Source organism: Alligator sinensis, unplaced genomic scaffold (assembly GCF_000455745.1).
Source record: "Alligator sinensis unplaced genomic scaffold, ASM45574v1 scaffold198_1, whole genome shotgun sequence".
NCBI classification, from domain to species: domain Eukaryota; kingdom Metazoa; phylum Chordata; order Crocodylia; family Alligatoridae; genus Alligator; species Alligator sinensis.
The window spans coordinates 3,264,337-3,275,402 of record NW_005841906.1 but is presented as its reverse complement, the minus strand read 5'-3'; the positions used below and the strand labels follow the sequence as shown (position 1 = coordinate 3,275,402).

General features: G+C 46.6%; 1 protein-coding gene across 2 annotated transcripts in view; it reads left to right on the top strand.

The window, feature by feature from the left end:
* The first annotated feature begins 475 nt into the window (after positions 1 to 475).
* KCNK5 (potassium two pore domain channel subfamily K member 5) overlaps positions 476 to 11,066 on the top strand; it is a 56,252-nt gene continuing 45,661 nt past the window's right edge. Inside the window, exons 1-2 of one of the 2 annotated variants that reach the window (XM_025197821.1) lie at positions 476 to 1,021; positions 8,920 to 8,991. In XM_025197821.1, the coding sequence (XP_025053606.1) occupies positions 8,955 to 8,991 (37 nt within the window). In that variant the 5' untranslated portion in view covers positions 476 to 1,021; positions 8,920 to 8,954. Of the gene's footprint in view, positions 1,022 to 8,178; positions 8,992 to 11,066 lie in introns of those variants that run through there. The other variant, XM_025197820.1, reaches the window with a different exon arrangement.

The following is an 11,066-nucleotide window of genomic DNA, read 5'->3' as shown; positions in this document are numbered from 1 at the left end:
CCCGTGTTCACTTACAGTCGCTCAGCGCCTGTTCTCCGCAGGTGCTGCGGGACCAGCAGCTGCCTCATTTTGGGGCTGTGTCTATGGGATTAGGGTTCAAGCCTAAGGAATTTGGCTTCCTAAAAACTATTCTTCAGCCTTGCATGGGGGCGGAGATCTTTCATTCCCTCTGAGAACAGAGGCATTTTCTGGTTGGTTTGGGTAGGGGTGGGTTACCCCCTCCATGTTGAACAGGTCTCTGCTTCTTCTTACTACACTTCTCTAGGCTTTACACCTTCACTGTCTCTTCCCCAGCTAGCCAGCCTGGTGAACTCTCCCTTCATGCATTCCTCTAGCCATCCTTGAAAGGAGAGTAGCAAAGCTAACAGTTTCCCTCCTCTTTTTTTTAATCCCAGCATGGATGCTTTGGGACCTCTCGATGACAGAGAGAAAGCTGAGCCCTTTCTTTGTTTGACGCGTGTGTGTGTGTGTGTGTGTGTGTGTGTGTGTGTACCCCTCCCAAGCACTTTGGAGGGGAGTCGCTCAGAAATGTGTCCCTGGCATGGGTGGGAAGCTTACAATTTCACTTGTATTTTTGTGAAGCTTAGGATAGGTGAAAAGGTAAAAACTGATGCACTAATCGCTAATTATCAAGAAACCTTATAATATGGCAGTTAAATTTAGCAGACCGTTTAATCTAGTAGTCCTCAGCGTATGATGACCTGTAGGCAATAACAAGTAGCCTGCCATGGACAGTGTCATATTTAACTCTCCCTGTTAAACCTCAGTTTTAACTAAAACTTCCTGTGGCTAGTGACAACATCAGAAGGTTTCACAGTCAGTGCCCATGGGTCATGGACCATTGGTTTAACATGTGGCAAATGGGGTTATTATTATTATTATTTTTATAGACTCCATAACCTCCATGATTTGGAGCACACGGCTTCGTCACAACCACGAGGAAGGGACCTCTAACCTTGCTGTACATGGAATTCCTTTTAATTCATGATCCATTGTGTGTTACTGATTAAACACTAATTCTGTAAGTTTCCTGGTATGTACCTAGAGTATACACTAATTGGCACCACTGTATACTCCATCTGCTTGAAGTCTAGGGAATAGTTTTTATACTTAAAAAAAACAAAACAAAACAAAAAACTAACAACCCATACATTTGAGGAAAGGAGCCCTTAACATGGAGGGAAAGCAGTGTCAAATAGAGAATTAAGAAAAGTGTGATTGTCTGGATGTTAGGTTCGAACGGAGAGAATAAGCCAGCTAGAAACTGCTTAACAGAAAAACCTATTTTACCTCCGAAGAAACATTGACTTAGGTCTTCCAGTGTTCACTGTTATTAGTTATCTGCTCTGCTGGCATGCTCAGCACTGTGAAAGTGTGGAACAAGCTATACTTTTGCTTCTAGGAGTCTGCAATTTAGCTTCCTTTTTTTTTTTTTTTTTTTTTTAACTTTCATTTACTGTAAATCTATCTGATACCCGAGATGACTAACATAATTGACAGATGTTTTCTTGCCACCACTTTAGTATGTCCTTGTGTGATACAGTAGAAAGGGTGAATAAAGGCTTGAAGTTTTGAAAGGATTGTTGGAGGTTGGGGATATGTACATGGATGTGTCTTTGCTGAACACAAGTTGTCTCTTACCTTATAGCCCACAACACCTACCATCCACACAGCTGAAAACCTGGTGTGGGTTCAATGTACCCAAATAATTTACCTGACTAGGGGCCCGTGTTAAAACCAAGATGCAGTTTTAATTCGAGCTGAAGTTTCCTCACTCTTGCAGTAAGGGATGTAAATGGAGAGAGGGACATAGTTAGCCGTGTTAGTCTAAAGTCAAACAGAAGGCAGGGTAGACTTGCACTTTTATAGACTAACCAAAGTAGATGTATATAGCAAATGCTTTTGTGAGTTGAAGCTTTAAAGCAGGTGTATCAAACATAAGACTCACAGACTGGATCTGGCACACTGAGCCCTGCCATCTGGCCCCTTGTGTGCCCCTGGGTCTGCCCGTGTGGGGCACAGCATATGGCCGTGGTGTGGGGCTGATCCACAGGCCACATCAGGCCCATCTGATCCCTTGGTCATACCCGGCCCAGGTATGGGGTGCAGCCCAGGCCATGGGTGTATGTGGTCAGTCCTGCCACCCCCAGGTACGCAGTGGAGCTGGGGTGGTGCAGCAGTGGCCTGACTTGCTTTCTGGCAGCTCCAGCAGTAGTGGCTCCTTCCAACTGCTGCTGCTGGACCCTCCCTTCCACATACCTGCTCCAGTGGCTCCTCCAGCTGGTCTGGAACCCATGCTACATGCAGTGTGGATCCCAGAACAGCCAGAATAAGCGCCATGTGTGGCACAGTCTGTCCAGAGCAGCAACTGCACTGCATGTGACACCTGCCCTGGCAGCTCCGGGACTGCACTGTATGTGATGCCTGTTCTAGCCAGTCCAGGACCTGCTCTGCATGCGGTGCTTGTGAGCACCGCATGCAGCACAGGTCCCAGACTAGCTGGAGTAGATGCCATGTACAGTACACATCACAAAGCAGATACCACGTATGGCACAGTCTAGCTGGGGTGGGCACTATGTGCAGTGCAGCTGCTGCTCCTGTTGGGCTGCACCACACACAATGCCCATTCTATTTGCTTTGGGATCCACACTGCATGTGGCATAGGTCCCAGACTGGATGGAGCAGCTGCTGAATCAGGTGTGCTGGGAGGGGATGGGGGAACAGGTCTGTGGGCCTGATCTGGCCTGCAGACTGGTCCCATGCCACTCATCAGGGAGTTTGGCACCCCTGCTTTACAGCATCTGATGAAGTGAGCATCAGCTCTCAAATGCTTGTGCTATACATGCATTTTATATACACGTATATGTAAAATCTACTTTGGTTATTCTAGAACAGGAGTGGGCAAAATACAGCCTAAGGGCTGGATCTGGCCTCCCAAAAGATTTTGTCCAGCTTACAACTGATCCCTTGGTCTTCCTGGCCCAGATGTGGGGTGCAGCCCAGGCTGTGGGTGCATGTGACTGGTCCTGCTGCCCCCAGACATGTAGTGGGGCTGGGGAGGCACAGTTGCAGCCAGCCTGACTTGCATGTGGCAATGGCTCCTTCGTGCTGCTGCTGCTGCTGGACCCAGTCCTACTGCCCAGGCACCCTGGCCTGTCTGCCCCACACCCACTGCCATAGGCAGAGCCCACACAGGCAGGGCTCATGGCTAGGAGGATGGAATGGGGCCATGGGCGGGCAGAGAGCAGTGTCCAGGAGCAGGATGGGTGGGGCTGGGTTCATAGGACGGTGACAGCACTGAGCTGGGATCTGGGGCAGAGCCATGATCTGCTTCCCATGTGTCCCTGTGATAGGTGCTGGCCCCATGGGCAGGGACATACAGAGAGCTGATCACATCTCAGCTCTGCCCCAGGCCTCAGCCCTGGCCCCACCTGCCTGTTCTGCTCTTGGATGCCACTCCCTGCTTGCCCATGGACCCATCCCATCTACATTGACTGTGCACCCTGCCTACACAAGTCCTGCTGGTCTCCATGGAGACCCTGGGATCATGGGGTGGTGACAGTGCAGGGCTGGGGCCGGGGGCAAAGCCATGATCCACTCCCCACATGCTCCTGCCTGCGGAACAGGTGCCTGCTGCAGAAGTGTGCGGAGAGTGGATTGCAGCTCTGCCCTGGGCTCCAGCCCCAGCCCTGCACTGTCACCACCCCGTGATTCCAGCCCTGACCCCGGCTGCCTGCTCCGCTCCCAGGTACCACACCCCAGCCACCCGCAGCCCTGTTCCAGCTGTGCAGCTGAGCACTAAGCAGAACTGAGCCTCTTGGGGAGTTTTGGTGAGCTGCTGCAGGATGGGGGAGGGCAGACCCAGCCTGTAACAGCTTACCAAAACTCCCTAAGTGGCCCTCGGGCCCAAATAATTGCCCACCCCAGTCTAGAAGATGCAAATCCACCCTACCCAATGTAAATGAAATCAGTGGAGGGTGATAGTTCTCCAGTGTCCTTCCCATAATTCCCTGGAAGACGGGTAGCTTAATCTGCACCTGAGATAACTGGCTTAGAGAGATTCCAAGAACATCTCAACACACAGAACCATGTGATATGCCTCTTATATGGATAAACAGGATGACACATTACTACAAAGCCTACCTGTGTTAAGAATGCTTGTTTATAGTTAAATGTAGTTACTTTGTTTAACTATAATGAAGACATTTCATACAAAGATTAATAGAAAGGCAATGGAAGCTGTCCAGCAGCCATAGCATAGGATGGATAAATGAGGTGCACAGAGTTCAGTACTACAGTAACTAAACTGTTTCCATTACCCAAGGTAGCCTGGGTAAGTTCAGACTGCAACACAGTGGATGCGTCTATACAAGACACTTTGGTGACGTAGCATTGGGGGGCATGAACTGTGACACCAGCGCTACTGCACAGTAGGGGCAGAAATGACATGTGTGGTACCAGGACTATACAGTACTGGCAGTTACTGTAGTCATTTAGTACTTGATTTAGCAAGTACCTATTGACTGCGCAGTAACAACTTATATGGGCTCAGATTCATATGGGCTCAATCTCTCTCATCTCTGCTGGCTATTTTCAAATCTATCACATGTTCGGTGTTTAGGCCCATCTCCTCACATGTGTTCTGTTTCCAGTTCAAACTCAGTTTAGCTTTAAAAAAATGCCCCCTCAGTTTTTCTTTTTCTTCCTCCTCTTGGTGACAGATGGTAAATTCATCATCCTCCCTCACACAAGCAGCCTTGCAACAGTGAAGTCATGCTTATGAGGTTGTTGGTTGTAGCACACCACCACCACCAGACTCTCCCTATGCCTGAAGAAGGGTGTTTGTGCTTGAAAGCTTGGAACGAACAATTTTTCCAACTATGTAGTTGGTCTAATAAAAGATATCATGTCTACTCAAAGAACCTTGTCGTGTTTATGACATTTTTGTATACCACGCCGTAAGTGTGTATGACACTTTTTCTTTTTGAGGACAAAGATGGGGTGAAATCCGGCCCCACTGAAGTCAGTGACAAAAACCTACCCTGATTTCAATGAGGCCAAGATTTCACTTGAGTTTCTGCATCATGTATAGTTTGAGTCATAGTCAAATTTTCTTTTCTCAGCCAATACCTATGATTTTGCTGAATCCTGTTAGTTCTTTAAAATGCTGCTAAAGCCTTGCCTCCCCCACCCCCTCTCCCCTGTCTTGTGCCAATTACTAATATCCTGGTTAGTCTACCTTGACTCATTTTACACCCCTCTAGCACATCCAGAATGCTACTAGGAAAAAAACCCAACAACTTTCTCTTCCTCTCCTGTATCTCAACTGTCATGCCCCTTTTCTTAGCTCCCATATATGGTTTTAACTTTCCGATCTTGCCTCTGAGGTTCAGTATGACACCAGTCCAACTCACATCTCCACTCTTGTGTCTTCCTCTCATTTGGTCTATTCTCCTCAAACTTTTATATTGCGACAGAAGTAACAACAGAAATGTTTTGGACAGGTTTGTACAGCTGGCCCTTTGAAGAGTGTCAAAAACACATGTCCTTTGAAGTACTCTGAAAGAGGACCTCTTGAAATGAAGTCCTCTCTGAAGTATTTCATTTTTTGTTGCATGTGCACAGAGACAGGGGACCCCAAGGTCCTCCAGAATCCCCCAGTGCTCCACTCACCTTCCTCTCTCTCCTACTTCACAAGGGAGGTAAAATGGGGTGAACAGTCTGGCAGGTTGACTGACAATTTGCTAAACTGCCCAACAGCTGGGTCTTGCTGCTAGTCCTGTTGCTGTCACCAGGATGCACTTTCCAGCCGAATCCCCACCTCCTCCTTCATTCTGGTAAGAGGGGGAGAGGAGAGGTTCAAGGGCTTAGGACTGGAATCCCAGTTCCAGGGGCTGGGGAGCCACTGCACAACACCACAAGCTGCCTGCACTCTTTTGCCAGACCCTTGCTGACTTCCACTGGGGCTCTCTAACAGGGAGCCAGAGGCTTCTTTTACTTTTAAGGAAGATTCAGCATCTGGGAGGTTTTCCAGGTGAGAGAAACAATGCCCTTGATGAGTTGGCTGCAGGGGAATAGGCAGCCAGGGGGAAAACCAGAGACTGTTAGTGCCTATTGCAGGCGTGTTGCTCTGCAGTAGGATGGTAGAGCAGATCCTTGCTACAGGCAGCCAGGGCACTGCTTAAGCAGTCAGAGCAGCAGTTGCAAACTGTCCGGGAGCCAGCCCTCAGGTCCTAACTATAAACCCCTGCAGGTGACCTCCTACACGGTGACCCCCTATGCTTGTCACCACTCTGGCTCCCCCTGTCAGAGTCCTGCATCCACCCTGCCACTGGAGCCAGCCTCTCCAGCTCCTACTCTCCACTAAGTCTTTGGTCTGGGAAGAGGAGAAGGGCAGGGGCTGAGAGCCAAGTATCCCAGTGGCAGGGCATCCTTGTTGCTACTGCTGTCTCCCACTCCACCAGACTTTCTGCTCTGACAAAAGACATTCTCTGCTCCCTATAGTGCCCCATAGCTGGAGAGGTATAGCTGTATGTAGTCACAGCAGTTTTGAAGTCTTCCAGCCAGAGGGTGCAGCAGCATTTCTTGTATGTCCTGTGGCTGAAATGTTCTCTTCTGCAGCATTTTCAAGCCTCTTATACTTGGGAATATTTCAGCAGTTACTTTTGTCTACATACTTCATTGTTCCTTTGGTATCCTTTCGTTCTCTGTGCTTGTCTTCTCCTCTACAGTCCACTGGTGTTGAATAGCTACCTTGAAAATGTGCGCCAGTTGATTGTTGTCAGTTCTTCACTATCCTCCCTTAAAATCCAGTTCTGTATGAAGCCTACCAACAAACTTCCATAGACCTTACTTTAAAAATAGCTAATAATAATACACTCCGAAAACCACAAGAAATGCACAACATAAGTCAATGGCCCCAGCACATCCTCCATAACATGATGGCGGAGAAGAAAAGTAACAGGAACAGGCTGCGTGCCATGAACAGGAATCTTTTTCCTCTCATCCAGCAGTCTGTTTTGATATAGTATCCAATTAAGGATACCATCTATCCTTAATTAGTCTACGAGTATAGAGGATACTATCTACCCTCTGTAGTCTATGTGGGGCAAGTCAGCTCTGTGCAGAGTTGATTAACTTGGCAAAGCCTTGTGCTAACACAGCTCAGCCCCATCCAGTTTTGAATCTAATGCTTGCAAAACTTGACATGCCTTGGATATTTCAGCATGTTACTGCCCTGTTGTATGAACTTGAGTGTATAAGCCACTACATTAACAGTTAGTATGGAGCACTTCTGCATGGTACCATATTGTGCTATGTAGGGACATGCAAAGAATTTCTTTGGGCATAGGAGCAATGGATATTCTTCATGCACAGAGGCTGAAGATTTGGGTCTGGAATATGAATTTAAGCTCCAAAATGCTGGGACTTTATTAATGTACCTATTTGTCAGATCACCTTAGACTAATATTCATATCCTAATATGTTTAAATTTTATTTTAAGACAGATGGACAGTATTGTGTCAAGTTTGGTCCATAAAACCAGCTCTCACTACCCTTAATGACAATAGCCATTCACTGAAATAAAAGTAAGTTCTCATGGAGACAGGTTAACAAATGTTTCCTACAGTATTTGCAAACCAAACCAAGCATATGCTAGAGTAGAGAGCCTACAAATGAAATAATCCATTGGTTTTCACCATTAAAACTTATCAAAATTAAGGTAAATAAGAAAGATAGTTCAGCAAAAAATAAATTGTTCTCTTTGCATATTATAGTTTTAATAACTTGATGAGGTCTTTGTAATAAAGATACAGAAATTTTATTTTCTATAAATGATTCCTAACTACTAATTTTCAAGTGTCTCTTTGGGGACTTGTACAGAATTAGCCTAATGTACACAGTGAGTTTCTGTGTTGTGTAAATGGTTGCTTTCTGCCGCATGATACTGTACTTCTGGATAAAGCAGATAAGCCATGCTTTAGCTTTCCTTTGAGCAAAGACTCTAGCTGACAATTTTACACAGGCTTGCAAGGAGACTTGAGGGTAGCCATGTATACCGGTGGCTGGCGATGTCTTCCAACAGCAGCCCAGAATGACTCAGCTCAGGTCTGACACAGGCCACCATTAGGACCTGGCCGCCCACTTCTCTCTGTCACCTGACCATAGCATGGCAAGGGTAAAGCTCTCAGCTGTCAAATGCTGCCAGATCCAATGGTTTTGTGGGCCAGATTCAGCCAATAGGCCATAGGTTGCCGACCCTTTACCTATACAGTACAGGAGTTTGTTCTCTGAGTTTCCTTGTTCAAGGATGGATATGCAACTTTCCGCATTCAGGAAGGTTCTGAAGATTTAAAAAAAAAAAAAGAACAGCATAGGTGTGCTGGGTATTTTTCTGAAGTTTTTTGGCTAAAAATTATATTTAGTTAAATTATCCACAGTCATGCACTCAAAAAATGGAAGGCCTCATTGTCATTGTTTGTTTTTATTTATTTTATTGTTGCAAGCTTTTTGCTTTGCCACCTTGCAATGGCTAACTCAGGAGAAAGCTGCATGCTGTGTCTGGCTTCAGGTGAGGAAGGTTATCACTTTGGCTTCATGGAACCAAGCAGCATGCTTTTTTGCAGCCAGACTGGCCACCAAAGGGAAGAGAAGAGCAGTGTGAGGGTGTCTGGCTACTGACTGGTCTAAAAAAACATTTTTACAATATGATACTATAATATAGTTATACCAGTGTGACCTTCAGTGTGATGCATTTGTACTGGTATAATAGCTACAATCATAATAGCTACTTCTATTTTACTTATAGCAGCACCTGTACTAGAATAAGCACTCTAATGAATACCAGCATAATTGTCTTTGCTAGTGCGGTAAAGTACCACTTCATATCTGTGTAGTCAAAGTTGCATTATGTTCCAGGGGAGAGACAAGGAACAGCCTGCTACCACAACCAGATGGCTTGGGAAGCTTTGGAGAAAGGAGGGAGGCAAGGTAATGACTTCCAAGAACTTTCCTCCCCATAGTATGAATGTATTTTCAGGACAGGAGCAGATATGCAGCCTCCCCCTTCCTCTTCAGTTCCTTTCTACTGTTCTTTGCCCCACTCACGTCCTGAAATGTCTACCTAACAATACAGGGGCCTACTTGTAAGCTCTACTCAGGTGAGTAGAGCTGTGTTTGGAACACTAGACCTAAATCTTGTTCACTGGGAGATTCTTAACTGTCTTTACCAACATCAGAAAGCCCACACTTCCCTTTGATAAGACACAAAGTTTTAATGGTGACAGGAAAGGAAAGAATGCAAAGATAAGTGCTGGAAACTGTAATTTTCAGAGAAAGTACAAAAAGAAGACGGAAACTGCCAGTTCCAGTGAGTGATGTTTGTCTGCTTCTTCCAAGTGCTGGAACAAATTAGTAAGGTCTTGAAATAAAGAGCTTACTACACTGTAAACAGAAAGTTTGAGATGCATCTAAAGAAACCAGGTAGCTCAAATATTTGGACAAAGTCCAGCGCTATAAAAAATGTTTAGAGAACTTCAAGAAGTGCTCAGATGAGTATGTGGGAGGGTTTTCTGGCTAAAGAAAAACAAACTTTAACTGACACCCAGATTTTTAGAAAAGGAAGATACAGAAGTTAAAAACTGCTGGATGAAAAACTGGATTGAAGGATTTTGCCTCAATTGCTGACGTCTTCAGGTGTATTTGGGGGTGGGGGTTTGCCCTCATATGCATTGCTTCTTGGAGTTGTGCGGGCCGGCTCCCGGTCCCGTCCTCGCCGGGCGCGAGCCGGGCCTGTCTGTGTGCACGCGGGCTGTGGCCGGCAGCCCGGGCATGCGGGGCCGGAGAAAAACTGCGGGGTGGAGTAGTACGCTCGAGCTAGAATCAGTCACGGAGGCGTAATGGTTGATTGAAAAGATTATTTACTTACACCGGAGATGGTCGCGGTGCAGGCTGGACAGTTTCCAGGTACAGCTCCGCTTCAATCCTCGAGGCTAGAGGCCGTCGGTGAGTGGTGCCCCGGAGTTTGCTAGGCTCCGGGGGTTCGGCAATTGGAGCCTCTATCGCCTACTTAAGAAAGATGCGCTGGGTTTGAAAGGACCCACAGCGCTTAGAGAGCTGTCTCTCCGTCTTTCTCTCCAACTTGGGCGGAAACCACCCAAGCCTTTTGTACGGCTAGCAAGCCAATAGCTAGCCGCCACGTGTGCCTATATTAAGACTGGCCAATAATGTGGCTCAAATCTTAATACAAATGGCGGGAACTCCTTTGCAGCGTGCATCACTATAATGCAAGAGAAATGCACAATGCAAAGAAGGCTACAAAACGACGGGAAACACTTTTCTGCACGCGGGTTCTCTATAACAACAGAACGCTCCGTCGTGCAAAAGAGCTGCAATTTGGCGGGAACATAATTTAGCGGTGCTGAAGCGCACACAATCAAAAATCCACAACTTTGGGTTGTGACAGGAGTGTGTGGTGCCATCCATGAGCAGAGCTAGGTAATCACCCCTGTATCAGAGTGTGTGTTATGCTACTTCTGAAATATGGTGTTATAAAAGAAACAAAATGGCTTGTCTTTGAATGGCATATTTCCATCAGTTTAATTCTACATATTTTTTGTTGAACTTGGCAGCTTATGTAAACTGCTTTTCTAAAGTTGGAATTAAATTTTAGTTTCCTTTCACTTGCTCAGCACTCAGTAAAGAGGCTAAGTGGTTTTTACTGTTGATAATGCAATCAGAGTTTCTTTTGCTCTTCATAGAAGAAGGTATCAGGGATATAGTTTCATAATTTTTCTTGCACATAACTGGGGCAGGAAATGTCTGAAGCAGTTATCCTGACACCCTGGTTACATATGCCTAAGGTGCTGTAAATGGGAGAGAATTTTAACAGGAAAATGGATTCTGTAGTTAACATTCACTTTGGCTGAACTGTCCCAGTTAGGCTTGGAAGCGGCGAGAGACGCGCGGGTGAAAGCTCGCTGCGCCCCGCTCCCCCGAAGCCCCCCCGAAGCCCCCTCAAGCCCTCCAGCAGCCGCGGAGCCCCCCGCCAACCCCCACGACCGCCG